At 38.8% G+C, this 23140-nt stretch overlaps 1 protein-coding gene across 1 annotated transcript in view; it reads left to right on the top strand.

Moving 5' to 3' along the window:
* The window catches only part of PPP1R9A (protein phosphatase 1 regulatory subunit 9A), a 132420-nt gene that overhangs the window by 63645 nt on the left and 45635 nt on the right, over positions 1–23140 (top strand). The window contains 3 exon segments of the mRNA XM_036403693.2: positions 4349–4481; positions 4989–5109; positions 10169–10273. Coding sequence (XP_036259586.1) covers positions 4349–4481; positions 4989–5109; positions 10169–10273 — 359 coding nt within the window.

Here is a 23140-nt window from a genome sequence, read left to right on the forward strand (position 1 = left end):
CTTGGGAGGATTTGTCTCCTTCCTTGCTGAAGTGTTGGCGATGCCCACACAGGCTATAGGGGAGCATGAAGCCAGGAGAGCTGCAGGAAGCCTCCTCACTGACTCACTGCCTTTCACTGTGACAAAGCAAACACTTTGCAGAGAAAAAACTTTTAAAAAAAATAGTCACCAATTTCAGACATTGCCAGAGCTTCCTCTCCTCCCTACAGCTATGCTGTAGAAAGATTTTAAAGCAGAAGGTAATGGTCAAATTGTGATTTCCTCATTTAGCTTTTTCAGCACAGCCAGAGGGGTTATTCTCAGTGCTTCATTACAGGTAATCTAAATCCATTCCCTTGCAATTTGAATCTCTTCCCCCTTGTCCTGTCACTACATGCTCTTGTAGATAGGCTCTTTCCATCTTTTTTGTAGGTTCCCCTTCAGGTGTTGGAGGCCACAGTTGTGTCACCCCAAAGCCTTCTCTTTTCCAGGCTGAACAACCCAACTCTCTCAGCCTTACGTCAGATATGACAATTTTTATGTTGCACAGTTTATAGTATGCAACACTAATAGTGGTTTATGTAGCACCAAGCTGCTTGGCCCATTCTTTAGAGTTATCTCCATTCTGACTTGCTTAAAAAAACTTTAAAAACCCCTTGTCACTACCTACTGGTTACTGTTAGCTAAATTCTGTAAATTATTGGTAGGTAAGAGCTATGGGAAAGCACCCCAAACTTAGGCAACTTTGCCTTTTTTCAAGAATAATCAATTTTTATCCTTCTGATCTTACTCCTGAAGATGAAGTACTAAAACAAAAATGTAGGGTTTTTTTCTGAATTAGTCACCAACGAATTTTTATAGTTAGTGGCATGTCTTCTCTAGCTTGTGCTCTGCCAAAGAGAAGCAAATGATCTGTGTGTGTATGTATGATTTCCCTGGGGATATCACCCAGGGTGCCTAACAATTATACCTACTTCTTTCATATTACAGTTTGTTACTATATTGGTGCTGGATGAATCACTGATGACCCCTTTTTCTGTCACTTTAGAGAACACAGAAGTATGTTCTATTAACAGCAGCTCTTCAGGGCTTCTTTCAGTGTGTCACCACTGTCAGCTTTTTGTTTTCCACAAGTGCTGTTTTAAATCCTAGAAAATGTTACAAGTGAATTCTATGAAAACTTTTTTTTTTCCCCCTAAATACTTGTAGTGGTAAAATCATAGAGTAAGATACTATATTGGATATACTAGAAAAAGAGCTTGCTTTATAAGGAATGGTTTGTGATATGGCTCTTGGGGATGATCCTATACAGGACCCAGAGTTGACTCTATGATCCTTGTGGGTCCTTTCCAACCCAGCATGTTCTGTAGTTGTGACTTTACTGTACTGGCTACTTGGCCAGAGTGGCAGTAAAACCAAATCTGTCCAATGACAGCGAATGGGAGAATTCCCATGAGTCTGAAATCCCACACACACTCTGGAAAACACTTCAGCAGCAGACGTGGTGAAATAGTTCTACTTAAATCAAGTTAACCATACTGTGAGAAAGAAGTTATAAATGTTTATCTTATTTTTAGCGCTGTAAAATCTTGAGTGACAGTTCTCATGACTGTACTGAGCAAGCAGTTCATTACTCTGGTGGATAGACTGTTTCACAAAGAAAGAAAATTTCCAAGCATAAATTTTCTTAACTTCAATTTAACACCCAGAGATTCATTTAATAGAATCAGTCAGCCATGAAATGTGATTGCACAAGATGAGATAAATGACATACAAGAATATCCTTCTTCTTCTTCCCCTCTTCAGGGGAAGACACTGCCTTGTTGAAGGCAGTGGGCAAAGTTATATGACCAGAGTACAAAAGACAGCGAGTTAGTGCCAGGTAGGAAACACAGAGCTTTGTGCAATCAGGGATCTACAATCTCAGAGTGAATGCTTAGGTGAGGTACTAGATAAGAGTAGTGTGATGTATTTGGAGACCTATGATAACTTTCAATGACCAACAGTATATTTAGTTTCCTTTTAGTAGTATTATTAAAATACTTCAAAACAGTGGGCACAATCCAAAAAGCCATATCTTCTGTCTAATCTGATTCAAGAAAAATCATATATGATTTGATGCTTTCAAAGAAAATTATCCTGAAGAGTATCCAGTCATTTTACAACAAATCTAAAACTGCTTCCACAATATTCTCATGCCAGTCATTGAACACAAGGAAAAGAATTGTGCCAGTTAACATGATGAAAAGAAATCCAGAAGTAAATATACTCATTTTGCGACATAATTTTCCCCTATACCTCTCTCTCAGTTGTTCTTTGTCTCCAGCTAGCAGTACCTTTATCTCCTTTACCTTCATGCAATTAATCTCTGTTCACATTTGAGGCATGGGTCTCTCTCATCATGTTAATAAATGACATGATTCAAGCTAAATTCGCAGCTGTTGCTTTTAACCTGTACTTGCTTGCATGTCTGCTGCATTTCAAACTTAAAGGTTTATGGTCAAACCTCAGCTCAGTATTGTTTTAATTAAGTATCACTTTATTGATTGATCCTTATTTTCGCTGATTTCAGCATGAATGAGGTTGGGCTTCATCATGGAACCCTTAGTGGGTAACAACTGCTGCCTTTGACACCAAATCACAGAGAAGGGAAGCTGCCAGGGAAGTTGTACCACTTTTTCATTGCTGTTGAGTGGACCCTTCCAGCTGTTTTTTTAATGTTTTTAGTCAGGCTAGAAATGGTGGCCTTGAATTGCATTACTTGTTTCTCAATCCGTGTCTTTTCTCCACTCTTAGAGATACTAAAGCAGCATAAAACATTCAGCAGCACTGGACAGCATGATGCGTCTTATTTTACTTATGCTTTGCATGTATTTATGAAGGATTTCTAGGACCATAATTTCATTAAAGCAGCCTTCTTTTTGCATCATAATGACTAAAAATCCATGTGAGATAGGTTTGTGAATTCTTGTTAAATGTTTATCCTCTCAGTCTTCTTGGAAGAGAAAATTTAAATGTTTCACATCAATGTGAAATACCTACATCAGTAGGTATTAAAATTAACATTGAGTCACTGCTGTCTTTTCTGTTTCAACCACTACTTCATGTAAAACTGAGAGGGCTTTTTGGTAGTTTTGTGGTAGCCATAACATAGTTAATAGACTTCCAGTAGTATTTAAAAGTATTTTTATATTTCCACTTTAATATATTTACTATTTAAAAGAAATGAATGTGTACTAACAGCTCTTCAGGAAGGTGAAACCTCATGTGGCAATGACCCAGCTCCTGTCACTGCACTGGGCAGCCAGCTGGCATGTGTGCTCCATCCAGGGACACCGTGAGAGAGCCTCCAAGAAGGGCTGTAAAAGAGCAGGCTTCTGGAGAACTTTGGAATGTTTGTGTAGCTACGTAGCAGGGTGCAGTGATAAAGTAAAACGTGGCCACGCAATGATGTCTTCTGTAGGTTGTCTGTAAAAGAGGAAGAGGAAATGTGGGAAGTTGTTTTCCTTTATTTGAAGTGATGAATATGATATATCCATGGGACTCAAGCTCAGTATAATTATTACCACTAGTAATACATATTCTTTCCTTACTGCCAAGTGCAGACAGTTAAATGAATTAGGCTGGCAAACTCCGGTCTCTAAAATATGAAAATATGCTTTTCCTAACTAATGTTTCTGACAGTCTGAATAATCACTGGTTGAAGGCCATGTTGAAAGTATGATAGTAGGTAGTATAAATAATATAATCAGGTTAATTCAGTCACTGTTAAATTACTGCTTTAGAGATGAAATAAACCTTTATACCTGGTTAGCTTAAAAAAATCCAACGGCTGTGTATATTGCTGTTCTAAAAATGTTAATACATAATATGGAACATAATCCCCATGATATTCATAGGTGATGTAAATGTAGATTAGTAATCTTCAGGTCAAGCTTTGTTTGGATGAATGTGAACTGAAACTTCATAAGGCCTAAAGACTAATACAGAAACACTATACAGATTATAATTTCAATGTATTTGACTCTGCTGATGTTTATTAATAGTTGATTAATATTTTAATGAGTTAAATTAATTGTTTTAATTATTTATATGCATAGACCAACATAGACATTAGGATCACCTTTTGAATTTATAATCAAAAGCAATAGAAACTTACACTCATTTGACTTTTATAACTGTACTTGTGCTTCATTGAATAAAAAAGCACAAATTAGAAAACCTGAAGTTTGAATGAGCAGGAGAAATTTGTCTTTTAAAAGCCTTTTCAAACTTTGTAATATCACAAGACAAAACTAGTAGTTAATTTAATAATTTGGAAATCTTTTTTGGAGTGGGTAGCTGAATGATTTTTGATCTGTTTCCACAGGTTTTCAATACGTACTCTAATGAAGACTATGACAGGAGAAATGATGAAGTTGATCCAGTGGCTGCATCGGCTGAATATGAACTTGAGAAGCGTGTGGAAAAGTTGGAGCTCTTCCCAGTCGAGCTAGAAAAAGGTATCATGTCTGTGTGTCATCTCCACTTCCTGTGACACTAACCTACAAGTTTGAGGAAGTCTACACATGCCTACAGAGTCTATCTTGAATTTCCACGAGTTGGTTGTGTTCACTGTGGCTTTTTGGATTTCAGGAATTGTTCAGTGAGGAATTAAAGAAGCAGCTCAGAGACAGGCAGTTTTTATCTTCTTAAGAGAATTGTTTAGTGATACTCCATTAACATGATTTTACACAGTGTTTGATGTAATATGTTCACTGGAGGAGTAAAAATATCTTCACTGGAGGAGTAAAAATCTTGTCTGTTGTTCTAAGCTCCTCATAAGGCTGCAGATGATACTTTTTGTGTGTAATTAAAATGGTAGTCAAATAGTTTTCTTAAAAGGAATCAAAGTAATATTAGCGTTATTGACACAGAAAGCCAGGAGGAACCAAAGCATGAATGCTTACCTACCAAATAATGTACAGATAAATGTAAGAATTTTCTGCTTTTTCTTGCCTCTTTCACAGATGAAGATGGACTTGGCATAAGCATTATTGGAATGGGAGTTGGAGCTGATGCAGGCCTTGAAAAACTGGGAATATTTGTCAAAACAGTAACAGAGGGTGGGACAGCAGAAAGAGATGGCAGGTAAACGAGAATTTGTGTTTGGAAATTTTATCAGCAAGAGTTACTATAAGTTATGATTTTCATTGGGAATAGTTGTTTGCTTAACATATGTCATAGTAATCCAAGCTGTAAAGTTCGTCAACTTCATTGGTAAGGTCCAAGTAACTGATGTGGTTATGAGAAGATACTAAATTGTTTAAACTTTCAAAGAAGAACAAAGTAGCCAAAGATAAGTGTTTGTGACTACTGAGAACCCAGATGCTTTAGCGTAAGGCTGCTGATTCCAAACTCTGTGTCACTTTTGAAAGTAGTTTTGATTCTTAAGGTGTTGAGCTCCCACCTATTCTATTGGCTTCAAGCCAGTTTTAGATAGGCAATACTAAAAAAATAATTCAGTTCAACATTGGATAATTTGGTCTTTCTGCATATGATCTCCTTGCAAAGAGTTCTTGATAGGCTGGATCTATGGGCTGAGGACAGCTGCATGAGGTTCACCAAGGCAAAGGTCCAGGTCCTGCACTGGGGTCACAGCAGCCCCAGGCAGGGCTGCAGGCCTGGGGGAGGAGCAGCTTGAGGGCTGCTCAGCAGAAAAGGACTTGGGGTGCTGGTTGACAGGGAGCTGGATATCAGCCAGTATGTGCCCAGTATGTGGCAGGAAAGCCAAAGGCATCCTGGCCTGGACAAGCAGCAGTGTATCCAGCAGCACCCAGAGAGTGACTGTGCCCCTGTACTTGGCACTGGTGAGGCCACCTTGGGTGCTGTGTCCAGCTCTGGGCCTTTTGCTGCAAGAAGGACACTGAGGTGCTGGAGTGTGACCAGAGACGGGGAACAAAGCTGGTGAAGGGTCGGGAGCACAAGTCTTATGAAAGGGAGCTGGGGGTGTTTAACCTGGAGAAAAGGAGGCTTGGGGATGACCTTATCACTCTCCACAACCACTGGAAAGGAAGCTGTAACCAGGTGGGGATCGGTATCTTCTGACATGTCTCAAGTGAAAGGGTGAGAGGAAATGGCTTTAAGTTGTGTCAGGTGAGTTCATATTAAATATTAGAGCCTTTTTTCAATGAAAAAGGCATTGGAATAAGTTGCCCAGAAAGGTGGTGGAGTCACTGTCTCTGGAAGTGTTGAAGAGGCATCTGGATGTGGCACTTGGGATGTGGTTTAGGAGTGATTGAGCTGCTTACTTGATGGCTGAACTGGATGGTCTTGGAAGATCTTTTCCAACCTTGATTATTCTGTGATTATGAAATAATTAGTGTATCTGAATGTTTAAAGTTTTACTAAATACACTCCTTTCAACTTTACTAACACAGACTCTTACTTCATATTTCTTATTTTGGATAGTCTTCTATTCTGGAGTTCAGTTTTCACACCTATAGCACTGAAAGTACATTAATTAAATTGGAATAGGAAGCTGTACCATAAACCTCGCCCCCTAAAGAAGTGAAAAGGTGTGTGTAGTCCTATGTGCTAATATAAAACCTGCTTGCTTCTAGAATTGCTTATTTGGTATGTGCAAGCTAAAGAACTCCTTTTCAACATAAAATTATTCATATCATATGGGGCACGGTTATCTGTGTATTCTACAACACCTGCCAATCTGTGTATTATAAAATATCTGCCAAAACCAAGTCAACCTCTTCTCATTAGGAGACAGGAAAAACTTTACTATGTAATAATTTAATAATGAAAAGGATTCTTAAAAATCTTCCAACCCATACAATTTTTCATTTTGTCACAGTGCTTAACTTTGTACATTTTCATGCCAGTAAAATATTACTTCTCTGATATGTAAGCAATTAAATCAACTTATCTGCATTCTCCTTTTCTGATTTTAACCATTAATGTGTTGTTATATTAGTCATAAACAATATGAAAATATTGTTTATAAATAAGAGTGGGAATAAACTCTTAAGATGTTGATAATGTCTTCTAAAAAATACATTGCAGTAACATGTTCCTTGTTGAACACCTCTAACTTTTCAGCCAGGCAAAAAATTGTTCTGCTGTGGAAACCCCACAAAAATTTAATCAAAAGACTCTAGGAGGCAGGGGGTTGCAAAGTTTAGTAATGTTGCTTGGAAACTACTGAACTATGTTGTCTTCTAGATTGGGCTTGGAGGGGTCTTTACAGATCTTGGCAATAAGATATCACGTGGAAGGCCAAGTACTGATTTATCATAGGCTTAAAAATTATGAAGGAAATGAAGCGGACACCTCAAGATGTCATGACTTTATCCATTACTTTAAATTTAAGTGGATGTTTTTCTGAAGGGTATGCTTGACCTCAGCTAGAAGGCATTAAGCTCACGACTGGTATTCTTTGTAAAATTCTCTGGTTGAAAATCAGTCACTCACTGCTGCTCTATCATGATCTGTAATTTCTTTTCATCTCATTATTCACATGTTTGAGTGGGCTGCAGAAGTTAATGTTCCATCACAAGTCTGTTCTTTCATTTCCCTAGATGGCATCTGAAAGGAACTTGTCAGCTGAGAAAAAATAATATCGTTCTTTGACCATTCTAATATTTGTGTTGGTTTTCAACTGGCAGAATGTTCAGTCAGCTGAGAAATAGGACTCTGATTTTCTCTTTGAGAACCTGACTGATCATTCACTTGGGAAAGGGATATATAATCCTCTCAGTCAGGACCAGACCGTTCTGTATAATAAAGTGCATCAACTGCAAAGGGTCCTGTTAACTTCATCTTTATGAAAAGCCTACTTAATCATTAACACTGATAGCAAAACAGAGTCTCCCACCAGAAAATAAAACTACTTCAGTAGTTGCATCAGATATTCTGAATAATCGTATAGCAATCTTCAGCCAGGTTCTTCTGAAGCTACAATTTAAAATGTTACAGTATCTGTAGGATAGTTGTTCTATTTTTTATTGAAAGACCTATCAAATTATGATATAAAGTATTTGTCTCCTCTGGCTAATACAAAATCTGTGCAAAGGGGTCTCTCAGTGATTTAACACCACTGGCTTGATTCATGCTGCTGTAGACAAACAGGTAGCATTTAGCTGTCATATTTAAAGGTTTTGTGTGCCAGTATCTGCCCAAGGAGGGTGGTTCAAGATAAATCCAAAGGCAAGCATGTTGATAAGTATTAGGAAAGGTTATTAGTAGTGTGAAAGATAGGAAATCAGTCATTACACTGAATATGAAAAATTAGACTAAGAATTAGAGTATGAAAAATAAAATCTTTTCCTGGATCAATCAATCAATAGCTGTTTCTTTCAGATTATTGTGGTGATTAATGTGTCATTCACTTTATGAAGTATTTTGATAGCATTGGGAGCAACAGTTTTGAATCATTGCATAGTTTTTAACTTGAACTCTAGAGGATGTCTCTGCACAAATTAAATTTTTCAGTTCATCATACAGAGCAATTGTGCAAATAATTTTTTCAATTTTAGTTGGTATGCTTCTGTAGTTGCTACTTCATTGTTATCTGCAGGCAGAGTTTAAAGTCATGAACATTAGAAAATAATTGCCTAAAGAATTACCAATGTTATTAATGCTAAAAGCAATACAATTTCTGTAATTCAGACTTTGGCAATCTGAGCCTAATTTTTCATTCGTGTTTGAAATTAGATTTGACACAAGGGGCCTGGAGCTCCTGTCGGAATGGGCTCTCACAGGAAGTCCATTCCTTGTATGTTGATATGCATATATGCTCCTATATAATTAAAATATATGTGTAAAGGAGTTTTGGAGAACAGTGGCCATAAAAATAAGTTGAAGGTTGAAAGTTAAAAAAAAAGAGCCAAAATTAGATAAATATTGATGTGAGTGCTGTATTTCTCAAATGTTTCAGTGCAAATTGAAATAAAATTCTGAGCTTAAAATGCCAAATATGGTTTTCAAAATAGGAGTTTATAGGCTGCCTTTTTCAAGGGAGATCCTGCCTGGAACACTGTGACATTCTGTAGTGTGAGGCTGCCAAAGAATAAATACTGTATTTCTTACTCATCACTGGAATCCAAAGAACAAAGATGCTGCTTGAACACATATAAAACTGCAAAGCATTTCCTCAGACTTGACAGAGAAATTAGTGCTCCAAGTACAAATGCTTCAACATTCTGTTGAAGCCTCTGTTTTTTGAAAATAAATCTTATTACTAATATATCCTAAGATGTTAAATACATTAATTTAGGTATTTTCATATAATTTAAATAAAATTTTTTCATAGCTGTTTCTTGGTTGCTTTGTAAACTCTGTTATTTGGATCAATAGAATCCATGTGACTACTTGAAAATTGCTCCCTTTGACTAGTTCTGGATGTGTTTGTTTGGTTTTTGTTTTGAAACTATTAAGAGATCGTGCATTTCTAAAGAGCAGTGTAGCAGTCATCTTCCAGGGATTCGTAATCCAGGGGAGTCCAGTGCCTGCTGTAGGGATTTTGTAGCAGTGCTTGCTTTAGATAAAAGCAACATGGCTTTCATCTGTCTAAACTTTTTCTGCATTAAACAGTGTATCAGCTGTAAATAGGTGTTTGGTTTCAGAAAGAGAGTCCTCATTACAGCAGTCCAAGGTTTTATGATCGTGCGCAGCAAGATCTTGCTTACACTGGGAATTCATCTTTTTGGAACAAGTTTTATGAAATATCTTAAGATAGTATGTCACAATTGGGTCTGATACTTAAGTTCTTTTCTCCACAGATGAGCAGGTTGTTTTAGTTAAATACTACATTTTTTTTCCATTAGCATGAAATGCCAGAACTATGTCTTATGCTGTTTTTCAAGATTGGCTTAGGAAAGAATGATATAAGAGCTGTTCAAGTATCTCATTTAATTTAATTCATATGACAAATTCAAGAGTTTGTGTTGCTGTATTTCTATACAAGGAAAGAGACTGGATAATTAATTGATGATATTAACTGTAATGGTAACTTTGAAGTTGGTTTAATGAGATTTCTGTGTGCGAGGAATGATGTGGTTTTCATGTTTACCTCAATTATTTTATGACTGAGCTTTTGTTTAAGGTCAAACTAGAAAGATCTCTCTGTGCTAAGTTTTGCTGAAAATTTGCAAGAATTCATACAATTAATTATGCATTTGTGTTTTTTCCCTGAAAGGATCCAAGTGAATGACCAAATTGTGGAAGTTGATGGCATCAGTCTGGTTGGTGTTACACAAAATTTTGCTGCAACTGTTCTTAGAAACACCAAAGAGAAAGTCCGGTGAGTATTTTAGAGGGAAAAAAGAAATTTTAATTAATACTTAAGATTACTTGGCTTCCTTCGCAGGCCTTTCAGTTTGCCCAGGCAGATTCAGAGGCTTTTGGCTTCTGTGTCTTATCTCCTTTGATCTCTCCTTCGATCCCAAGAGAGATCAAATACAGTATTACAGTTTTGTTTTGGCTTAGATTTTTAAAATATTACCACCAAGACAAGCTGGAATTGCAGACAGATGATGACTATGCTCTTGATCACAAATCTAGATGTTCATGGGCTTCAAGCTGTTTGCATTAGTTGGGATGATGCAGGTCATGGGTGTTGGTCAGTTCTTGGTCAGCTTCACTGGAAGCTGCTGCCAGTGATCCCTTCCTTGCTCCACCCATGGAGACACTGACCATGTTCACGCTCCAGGGTTGGAGCAGGAGGAGATCAGCACTCCGGTCCCTCAGATGCCACCTCAGCACAGAGGAGAGGAGAGTATTGGATGCAGTAGTGACAACAGCTGCCAAATTAAGGAAAGTAACCAGTATTAATTAACTGAGCTCCCAGCATCACCTGTGGGTTTCTCTCTGCACCTATTCTGTGGTTCATTGAAAGGTGGTGTCCCTGTAAAAGTCTATAAATTAATGAACAGACTCAGAAATGTAACATATACTGCAAGTACACTTTAGAACTTGTGTGGTTGTGAGAGAAAAACTATAAAATGTCATTAATAAGAGCTTTGTTTCCCTAGAATTGAACTGGTTTGCCATTTAAGACCCTGTGCAGTCACATAGTTTTTCAATAGCTTGTTAATTTCAGTAAAGATTCAACTCTACAAAATAAATCCAAAAATATCTTTGACATATTGTAAAAGCAGCAGCCATTCTGAAGTCACCTTTTGGTTCTCTCTAGGAAGTACAGCTGAATTCTTTAATTAATGAGTTCAGAGCTGACTTCTTTTGAACCATGACTAAACTATGGGTGGTAATATATGCAGACGCCCTCAGATGGTGGTGCTATATGTTGGAATGCACATTTCCACTATAATTCTGTAGCTGATCCTGCATGACATTGAGGAATAATGCTGGGATGTGGATTCTGCATAGAATTTTGGGGGTGGTTGATCGATCTTTTATTTGAGAGAGGTTATTTAGGAAAAAAGAGAATATTTGAAACTGTAATTATAGGCAAGTATATTTTTGTGTAACATTTACATTTGAAGTTCCACCATTACTATTTCTGCAAAGACTCACACATGCTGTGAGTGTTCCTACTGACTAAACTATGAAAATGAGTATATACTTTATTAGGTTTTCCACAGTTGGGACCTTCAAACATAAAATTCTTATAACAGAGAATAATGTGTTCTCTGTGTTTCAGTACACAGAGCAAATGTTATGTATATTCTGTGTTTGATGTTCTAGTTCAAAAGGAAAAAGGAAAAAAGAAAACACTCACATAAAACATACCTATTGTATACATTTAAAATCAGCTTAGTTTGTGTAATTATTTCTGCATAAGTTATGGAATAGAGTACTTGCTTCCATGGGAAAATAATGGAGGAAGGAAAAATCATAAAGTGATTTTCACACAGAGCTCCCGCATTCATCTCTCAGGAAATAAATTACAGTGAGACTGGTTGCAATCTAGACCCTTGTCACAAAACAGGGAGCTGAAAAAAATATTTCTACATTATTGTTGAGTTCACATTGTCAAGTGTATTGTGCACTGGGATCATTGGCTTCTGACAGGTCTCATTTGTCGAAAAGATATTTGAGTTTCTTCATTTTTCCTTGTAAGATTAAGATACTGAGTTTTCATGGAAAAAGTGACCCAGTGTGTTAGTGTCAAAACTAGACCCAAAAAAGCATAAAATAATATTTAGTTAATAATACATTTAAAATACTGTGTGTGTTACAATATAAAATAATACTAAAATATTAATAATGTATACATAAAGAGCATACCATGTGGTTGGCAGTATTTTACTAATGTGTATTTCTAATTAGAGGAAAGAAATGGGTAGAATTTGGTGCAACTTCCTCAATTTTCTTTTCATTTTAAACTTCATGGAAAAAAAATGTTCAGAAAGACTTTTTTCCACTTTATGCAAGCCAGCTGAGAAATGCATGATGTTTTCCCTGGTTTGTGGTAGGCTGGGAGTGAGACTCGACAAGGTAGCCAAGCCTTGTGTGGCACAGACTCCTGCTTATCTTCTGGTCCAGTCCTGGATGGTGTTGTTGCCTGATGCTCTACATTGGTTTTAGTTGCACAAAATGAAAAATGGTTCCAGAAAGCAGTTTTTTGGAGAGAGATATTTCAGTATGCTCGACGTTTTGGCTTCAATACAGGTTTGAACATTTGCTTGTAAAGAAAGTAAGAGCTAATATTGATGAATTTAGATATGAAAGGAAATAAGGTATTTTTAACTTCCTGACTGTTCTTCTTTTAACATGTGACAAAAGAGCCCTGCCTGCTGCTTGTTTTGTGGTGAGAAGAATTGGTTTCTGACAGATCCTCTTCCCTGCTGTGTTAGAGCTAGGATGGAGAATCCCTCATCTCCACCTTCTTTGGCAGATAGTGAAAACCTCTGCAACTGAACTGCTCCAGAACATTAGGGACGACATGGGAGGGTCTGCTGGGGCAAAATGCCTTTTTTGTCCCCAGCTGTCAGCTCCTGCCTGCTGGCAGTGCAGGGAGCAGTGCAGGGAGCAGTGCAGGGAGCAGTACTCCTGCCCTTGGAGTGCACCATTCCCATGGCAGTGCCATTAATGATCCGTGTCACTGCAGGAGGCAGGAGCAGGGGAAGAGGTTACTGCTCTATAAATCCCTCCTGCCTTTCCTGAGGAGGATGTCCCAGCTGACTGCCAGCGTGTAGGCAGTGTACAAGCACACCTCACCTGATCCAAGGCAAGGCAGCTTCACAATCCTTCCTTCACAGGAGGAAGCACGTTCAACTTACTTGCAAATCTGCTGTTCAATAGTGTCAGCTTGATGGGGTTTATAGAACTGCTTTAATAGGCATAGTTATCTTTGTGATCATAGCATACAGAATCTGTGCCTTTCTTCTGCCTGGTGTCCTGTACACACAGAGATTTGTGTGCCTTTCACTGGCATTACTTCACGTTTATATCCCTCAGCATTAGGTATCTGAAGTCATTTTGTCCTTAATCTAGTCAATGTGCATGCTGGTTTTTATAGCAGGGTTTAGTATGTGAGATCACTTGCAAAGAAAGGACACTCATGAATAGAATGACATTAAAGCCACTTCTTAATTCTTTGCAGTAAATGCAGTCAATACCTCTTCAGAGAGCTTGCATAATACCAATACTTTGTGATTTATTTTTCTCCTTTGAGCCTTCTGAACACTTTGAATGATGCTGACAGTGGAAGTCGTTGACCTAGAATAGATTTTTGCAATTTTTCTACCAGAAAAAATGTATCCAGACTGTCTATAGCTGACATAGTAAAGAATTTGTGCAAATGAAGACAGGGCTTTTACCTTTTGAACTGTTCTAGGTGAGGCTGAGAGGAGGTGAAGGAAGAAAAAACGTAAAAAGCATCTGCTGTTATTTTATCCATTAACAGTATTGGATTATCCAGCAGGTCATCATACCATAATGAAAGATCATTGGCTCAACCAGTTTGACTTCCACAGTGATAATAAATTAAATTATTCTTTCTTATAATGTTTTCTAGAAAGATAATCAGTACCCAGCAGATGTAGTCTGGTAGCCTATGAGGCAAAGGAAAGAGATGGAATTCTTTCATAATCCCAGCTGGCAATCAGCTTCTGCTTTTCAGGATGAGAATTAGTGTCCTCGTGACTCTAATCAGGCAAATACAACTATAAATGCTATTTCAATTGATGTAAATATCAAGTCTTCTTTATAATTTTACATAACTGTTTAGTTCATTAATATCTCATATTAGTGGATTTCAGAATTTGATTATAAACAGGAGGGATTTGAGATGTGTGTTGTTTTCAATATTGTTGACTGTTGCCCCTGCTCTAAGATTAATGGTTCAGAGAGCAGTGCCACACTAATACCACTAATTGTTCTGTGCTTCTTTTGACCCCATTTAGGATGTAATCCATCAGCTTGAAGTTTGCAAGTGGTGCCTGCAGTCATAAAAGATAGGATAAGGAGATAGCTTGACAGTGGAAATCCCATCCTGTCATGGAATTTCTCCTGTATTGTTTTGCTTGCAGTCTCCCCATGGACTGTGAGGTTGAGTATCAGACCTGTTCTTTGAAGCTGCTTGGGTGATGTTTAGCCTTTGTGACCACACTTTCTTCCCCCGTTCATCATACTGAAAGGGTTCTGGGAGACCCTATGGTCCCTGCCAGGAAAAGCTCACTCAAAAGAGCTGTATGCCTCCAGGGAATTTTAGTTCTTTTTCCTTGAACATACTCACAAGGGAAAAAAATCTTGTTCTTTCATAGAGAAAACTTTATCCTATTATCATACTTACTGAATAAAAAGATTTGTGCTCACACAGCTCTGGGAAAGGCAGGGTCCCGGGAAAGGAGGACATGGTTCTTGAAGACTTAATGGATTGATAAGGAGAAAGGATCTTGCATGAGAGAATCATCAAAAATCCCAGTCCTTCATATGCTCGTATGCTTTTAGCATTTTTACTTTCCTCTGAAAGGTTTCTTTTAAGGAATTTAACCAAATTCAGTGTTTTACTGGAGAGGCAAATTTTAAATTCTGTGTCCTCCTTCCGTATCCTGTTGTATGAATGTGACTAAACATTTTCCTGGCTTCCCACACTGTTGCTAGGCACTGAGCGGATGCTCTCATGGTGCCTTCTGAGTCAGTTCTTGATTTTTTTTAGGGAACCACACAGAGCCTGTGCAATCCTATTCAGTTTATTATGACTTGTACCACCCTGAAAGTTATTAATTGTTTTAATTCTTACCTGCCAATGAGTTTACCTGCTTTTGTTTATTTAAATTCTGCTGAAATGCATCAAAGTATTTCCATCTTAAATAATTGGTTAGCCAATTTTGCCATGTCTAATTAATCTTCTAGATCATTAAAGAATGTGTTCTAACAACAGCATTGCAAATATCCAGCTCTCTGGCTTTTCACTATTCACTATTCTCTGTTCTAATAAAGAATAATTTATTGCCATTTTTTGTTTTTTCTTATTTGGAAAGTTTTAATTCAAAGCAGGGTTCTGCCTCAACTCCCAATTGTTCATAGCCTAAATTCTGTCATACTAAATTGAAAGTGGAATCTTTCATACAAATTTTCACGTTTATATAGCTCTTATGCAAGGAGCTATTAAAGGGTAAAAAGTAAAAATAATTGGTTGTTCATTAACATCAACTTGAAATGTCATTTATTCCTTCGTAATTCCTCACCCCATCTTGAGATGAATTTTTTCTGAAAAATACACCATTTCCTAAAACAGTATTTGCACGCCCGCTGTTAGTTTTGTTTGCCAGCACAGCATCAGGAAGGGCAGTTTATAGAGTCGGGTCTTTGCAAGAGCTGAGGCAGTGCAGGGGACAGATGAAATCTGCCTCAGGAGCCAGGCAGCAGCAGAGTGCCCCGATGGGAATGCTGCTGCTGCTGACAGTAACACTGAGCAGCCTGCCTTTGGTGTGCCTCCCTTGTCTAGGTAATAATTCCCCTCTCCCAGTGTGCATGCCTGTGCAGATTTTCTTTTGCTCCTTCTGACATTGCCTGCCTGTGCTCTTACCCTGTGAAACAGTTGGGTCCTTCAAAATTTGCAGGCATTCTTCATAGAGCAGATCCACATTGTGGCAGAAGCAGGACTGCTAATTACTGGGTAATGAGGCAGGACCCAACCCAAAAGATACCACACTCCATGTCTGCTTCAGAGAGCTGGGTTATGTTATGTTTTCTGAGGGTTGTGGTTTTGTTCTTCCTTTCCTTGTCTATTTCTTTTTCCTTGAATACAAGTGCCCGAGCTGAGGAGATGAAAAAGAGAAGGAAAGAAAATCCCTTTGCTCTGCAGTGCTGATTGCTGAGCTGGGACTTCATGCTGGGCTGCTTCAGAAGCCACGTGTGCTTGGTGCAGTTTCTGCTTCTTTGATAAACCTGATTTATGGATCCTGCAGAAACTACATGTGTGGTGCTGTGTGCTAAAGTAGTGTAAATTTCTCCTGTTTAATCCACTGTGGTTATACTAAAGATTCCATAACATGTTTTCTTTCTGGTTTCTGCAAAGTACTCCTAGAAGCACTGGTAATTGTCCTGTAAGACTACCAGGAGTAGTGTGCTGAACGTGAAAAATTACTCAAGAGTCCTCTCACCCCTTAGCATGGGTGAGATAAGACTGCAACCATCACTGCTTAGCTGGTTTATATTCCTTGGCTGTGCCTGTGGAGTAGACAAGCTGTGCCTTGGACTGTTCTTTGTGCTGAGGCCAGCTGGCACCAGCGTGGCTGGGGCTCCTACCCTTAAGGAGTTGTACCTTTCTGAGCAGGGTGGCCATATCCAAATTGTCCATTGGAAACATCCAAGCTGACTTGACTCCTAGCCTTTGCTAATTCCTGGACTGTGTCTGACTATTCTTTAGTAGAATATTAGTTAACTTGGGTTAAACTGTTTCCAAGACTGTTTCAGTGATGTAAAATACAATTTTAATATGATGACCGGTTACTAGTACTTGGAAGCATTCCCTGGCACTGTGTGATTTACTGGCATAAATAGCCCCTGTGTCTTTATTTCTTGCTAATTTAAATTTTATGGCAATTTTTTAAAAAATATTTGTGCATTTGGACAGGAAATTATGTTTGAGTGTGAAATATATAAAGAAATATTCATTTAAATATTTTGTCGGAATTATAAACTATTTTTCTAGGTATTGGAGCATGGCTTTTAAAATTAAATATAACATGAATGAGTAAGGTTTAGTGGGACTAGATTTCATTAGGAGCAGCTTTTCTTTTCTTTTCCTGGAAAAAGGAACAAGTTGACAGGTTTTGAATTAGTTCATCCTCAACTTGGTTGAGGATGAACTAATTCATAGATAACTTGATAAATTCATATTCAAATTCAACTTGAACTAAATCATAGATAACATGATAAATTCATAGATTATCTAATGTTTAGATAACTATGTTATCTAAACATAAACTCCTAATCCTGCAGCTGAAATATCATCATATATGTTTATTTAGCTAATTTTTTTACTCCTTCATCCAAGATACTATTTTGTGGAAGCTCCCACACAGTTTTGGTGCACCTTGATTAATAGGATACAACATTGTGACAGCTGGGCAGAAATACCTGCTGTTCATCCTTGCAGGATAAGTCACCAAACTGTATGGATGGTGCTGTAGGAGCATTTAGCTGGACTGTGCTGTGAGGATGGTCTGTCTTGCCTAGAATCTGGATCATCTAATCATCCAGATTAAGGACATGATCTGAACTCAGAAGCTTATTGGTGACCTACCTGTATTTTCTTCTGGATTTCTTCCCTGGGAATGCCTGCAAGAATGAGAGTTAGGGAAGACAGATCTCACCTGAAAAAGCAACCTGTTTTTTTTAGAAACATGGCTTGCTAGTACTTGTACCTTCTGAACAGAGGTGTCTGCATTCAGGTATGTTAAAGCACAGATTTACAAATGTGTTCCTTTGAAGTGGTCATTCCCATAAGAGTTGTGTGGTGCTATAGCAAATGCTGATTAAATTATCAGCCTGTATTCAAGGAAACCTTTTAAGCAAGGATTTTGTTGGAATACTGTCAGGCTGTCTGGAAAGAGATGGAATTGATTCTTAACATGTACTCTCAGAAGAACAGAGCAATGTAAGGACCATGTCATGGTTTGACACTGGCACAATGCTAGTGCTCTTTATGAAGATACTTTCTCTCTGGCTTCTGCTGTGAGATGTGACTAGGAATAAGCAAAGCAGGCTCTTACTTAGGGAAGAAAAGAACTAGAACTTTATTAACTACTCTACAACTACAGATAAAAAGGAACACACACACAGGGAAAATGAAAACTTCACAAATGCATTTCTTCTTCCTCTACCAAATTTCTAACCCAATACATTTGTTCTTCAAATCACCAACTCTCAGTCTAGCACCACCTTTTAGACAATCAATCTTCAGTTCATCAAGAGGAGAGGAGTCCTTCTTGTACCATGGGCTTCCCCTGGAAACACAGTCGAAGCCTCGTGTGTTCCTGTGTCACTTGTGGCACCGCCCGGAGTACATCTGCCGTCGTGACTTCTTCTTTTCTATGTCTAGTGCTCTCACCACTGAACACGGACTAAAACTGCTTCTAGGGTTGTCTTTTAAGGATGCTCTGTCTTGATCCAAAAAAGGCACAGTCTCTCTTTTGGGACACTTGTCCCCACAATCTCTCCTTTTGGGACACTTGTCCCCCCCATATTTTTACCTCCTGGGGCCGAGGGGCACCAACACTGAACCCTCTTGGTCCTGAGGCCATTGCCTCTCTCTAGAATGCAGTCTCTGTATCACAAGGAACATGGTTCTGTCCATGGCTATACAAAAAGAGTCCAGCAAAAGCCACTCCATCATCTCTTCTCACTAGGATTCTTCTCTATTCTTTTACTATCTCTCACTCGCCCAGACCTCGCTCACACTGGCCCATTTCCTTCTTCATCTTCCACTCTATCTTCTAGGAGAGGTCAATGATCTGTAAAGTTCTCATTCTCCAAAAAGGGGTTAAAAGCTCCTACAAGTGGCCGGCTGAACCCCCCCCTTCTTCTCCGTCCCAGCCGTGCTGCCGGCGCAGGCCCATGTTTATCAAGTCTCAAGGTTACAGTCCCAGGCAGCGGCTCTCTTTCTCTCACTCTCTGTGTCTCTCAGGGGGGGCTGCCCGATGGCTCCCGGTGTCTCTCTCTCTCTCTCTCTCTTCCACCCTTCCACCTCGGGGCTCAGGCCTACCTCTCTTGGCCACATGGTTTTCCCCTCCCCCTGCCCAGCCAGCAGCTGGGCCGGGGGAGAGACCCGAACTCTTTCCCGCTGGAAACCCAAGAGGACCCTCCCAGGGGAGAGCTCTGCTTTTAACCCCGTGTTCTCAGAGGCGTGTCCATGTCTCAATGGTCAGGTTAAATGCCAATATTAAAATCTGAATATCCATTGGCCAAAAACACAGCATCTCAAAAAACACATTTCCTGTCAAACCACCACAGACCAGAATCTGGAGAGGTGCCAAAACATTGAATCCCTTGGCTAATTTTGAAGTACTCTTGAGTAAAGCTAATATGTCAGTAAGGCCCTAGACTAGAATTGATTTCTGGAGGAATAATTAATCTAAGTGCACGGATATTATTGTGTGGGTTTTTTACATGACTGCCTAATTGTCTGACTCAATATCCATTTAGTGTTTATAGTAGCATAGTTTATCAGGGGCTTCTATCCAAGATGCTCTGGAGAGTCTTCTAAGGCTTTTCTGATGCTTAATCTGTGATTTTGCTGCTCATCCACCTACACCACTGATACCACTGCCCAGAAGGCAAACCACATCCTGGGCCAGCACCAAAAGAGGAATGGCCATCAGGGTGAGGGAGGTGATTCTGCCTCTCTTCTCTGCCCTGTGAGACCCCACCTGCAGTGCTGCATCCAAGGAAGATGTGAACTTGCTGCTGTGGGTCCACAGGAGGCCACAGAGTTGATGAGAGGGCTGGAGCATCTCTCCTGGAGACAGTTTGGGAATGCTGGAATTGTTCAGCCAGGAGAAGCAAAGACTCTGAGGAGACTTTATAGTATCTTCCAGCAATGAAAGAGGGCTTATATAAAAGAAGTAGAGTGACTTTTTACACAGATAGTGATAGGAAAGGGAGAATGGTTTTAAACTAAAAGAGGAGAGATTTGTGTTAGAGATTAGGAAGTTCTTTACTCATGGGGTAGTGAGGCACTGGAACAGATTTCTCAGAAAATTTGTGGATGCCTCATCCCTGGAACAGTTCAAGGCCAGACTGAACAGGGCCCTGAGCAACCTGATTTAGTGAAAGGTATCCCTGCTCATGGCATTGTACCTTCTAACCAAGAATGGTAAGTTGAGGTCCTTCTGTCTGTTTTTTAATTCAGGATACTTCATCCTGGGGGTGGGGACAAGTAGAGGCTGCAGAGCTTCTGCACAACAGTTCATCTTACTGGAAACTCAATCTCCAGGGTCCTTGGAGGCTCTTCCCAAAGTCTGCTTATCTGTACTGGCTCCATTGAGCCAGCATCCTGCACTAGATACTACACAGATTGCCCTCTTAGATGTTTCTTATGTGATCTTGAATAACTGCAGTCATCACCACTTTCATTCACTGATGGTCATCACTTCATTGTGTTACTTAGGGTGCTGATCTCCGGGCAGAGTTCTTCTCTTGTTTGCATTGGAGTTTTGGATCACTTATCAGTTATCTCCAGGCAAATCTTTTTTATTTCCCTCTACCAGTCCTCTTGATTCCAGCCTAGTAGCTTTAAAGATTGCTGTGCACATGCCTATCTCTGATGCAGGGGTGGATCGGGTGGATTTACTGACATAAGTTTGCACATGAGGTAGATAGAGTAGCAAAGGGCTGCAATCACAGGATCTTCAACAGCCTGCAGGAACGGGCTGACAGAAACCTTATGAGGCAAGGGCTGCTTTGAGTCTGGCCGCTGGAGCAGCATCCCTGTGCAACTAGAGCTGGAGAGCAGATGTGCAGGCAGCATCCACCAGGGAAGAGGTGGAAAGAACATCTTCACTAGAAAGAAAAGATTGGAATGTCAGGTGCCTCATTGCTGTCTCAGCTGCCTTCCATGAGGCAGAATGGATGAACCCAGATTCTTCATACTCTTGGTATAGAGGGACAAAATGACAGGCAATGCAGAGAAGTTGCAGCAAGGGTAATTCTGATCAAGGCCATGACAAAGTTGGCCTTCTTTTCAAGTCAGGGACTTAAGTTGGACTGGTTTCCTTCCAACTGAAATTATTCAGAGTGTTTATGAGTTTTCACATCATTTCATATCAAGAGGTGTAATAGAAGCTCATAGGTTGTGAATTCCTGTTGTGTAGTCAGTGACTTCTGCATTTGAGAGTGCTGTTTGGGAGAGGTTGATCTTGTTCATTATAACCACACAAATTCTAGTTTGTGCTGCTGTGACTAAATAGAACTGCTTTCTTAACAGGGTTCACGCCCCTTTTAGCACTTCAGATTAATTATGTGGCTGTTTACCTAATGGAAGCAGCCAGAGTAGGTAATTGAAGACATCTTGAAATAAATGAGATAAATGATAGCTGAAGCAGCTTCAGACTTTGAAGCTCAGAGGAAAACCATTTCAAAAATCATAGAATGGTTTGAGTCAGAAGGAGCCTTAAAGTTCATTTAGTTCCAACCCCCTCTGCTGTTGCCAGGGACACCTTCCACTAGAGTAGTGTGTACCTTCCACTAGAGTAGAGTAGTACTCAAAGCCTCATCCACACTGGCCTTGAACAGTTCCAGGGATGAGGCATCTGACTGTAAAACTCCCTGAATGAATTTTACTGTACATTTTTTACATTTGTACATTTACTGTACCAAACTGTATTTTAGGAAAGGATAGAAGAGAAGATTTTGAAAACTGTTACAGCAAACCCCCTATTCTTTCTTAGAATGTGTTTGCTGTATTCTTGATTTTTGTTGGATTTAAGGAAACCATGCTAATGTATTTTTAACTGAGTACATAATTCCTGAAGTATTTTCAGAAGAAATCATTAACTCATTTCACTAAAAGTGTGTGCTGCAGAACTTCAGTTTCGCATCACAGCTTTGATGCCTTCGCATTTTTTTTAGTACCACTTATTTTCAAAGTGGAAATATTTTTAATTAATTTTTATAATAATGTTTCTGGTTTCCATAGTTGATAAAAAATCAATAAGTTATTTCAAGAAGCATAGGTCTGCAGATCCTCTTTTAATACAAGCTGGACATATACAGAAGGCTGTGTATCAAGTGTGCTGTAAAATATTTAAATCATGGATTGCAGGAGATGTAGGAGTTGCTTCCAATTTCAGTGGAATGCTTTTCTTAACCACCACTACTGTAATTAATTTTCAATTTCTCAAGACACATAATTCTTTTAGATACTCCAAAATCCATTATAGAGTCAAATATTAATTATATTTCTAGCTCCATCCCTGTTCATTTTAACCACAACCACAAAGAATATTTCACAGCTGGTAATTCAGCTAAATTGCATGTAACTCTTGAGTATCAAGGGCAGTTCATGCCCTGCCTCTCTCCTTCTCCTTCCTTCTTTTTTGCAGACTTCAGAAAAAATCAGTAATGACTTAAAATTTAATACAGTAATGGCTGTATCATAGATTTGCTGGGGTTGTTTTTGCATTTGCTGACTTTAATAATCTAGAGGAATATTATTGTGATGTGGTTTAAAGGCTGTGAAATGCTCATTTGTCTCATGTCTAAAAACATGACCAGCTTCCCAAATATATTATTGCTGACAGAATGTATAGTTCTTTCTTATAATACTTCTAGCCCTTGAGATTAACTAATGAAGTCTGAAATGCATGTGATTGATTTTGTTGAGCCAAAATAATTTGAAATATGTAATTAGCTACTTTGTTGAAGTGTGTGTGGTTCAGTGACGGATTTTTTGGTCAGTGAATCACAGCCTTATGTCTCTTTCTTGTATTTAAGCACTTCAGATTATGATATTTCATGTATTTAAAGCTATTCTGTGAATAAATATCTAATTAATGCTTAGAGTTTTAATAATTGCCCCTGCTTTATGGTTTTCTAAGTTACTTTTATTTGGCTCTCCTTAAAATGTAACTTTATAATTTATGGTTTATCCCAATTACCAGTTAAGTATAATTATATGCATGGTATTCTTAAGATTATGGAATGTAAAATGACAAAAAGTTTGGTTTCATTTGTAAAAGCTGTAATTGCTGGGAAC

This window comes from Molothrus ater, chromosome 1 (assembly GCF_012460135.2).
Source record: "Molothrus ater isolate BHLD 08-10-18 breed brown headed cowbird chromosome 1, BPBGC_Mater_1.1, whole genome shotgun sequence".
Lineage (NCBI taxonomy): Eukaryota > Metazoa > Chordata > Aves > Passeriformes > Icteridae > Molothrus > Molothrus ater.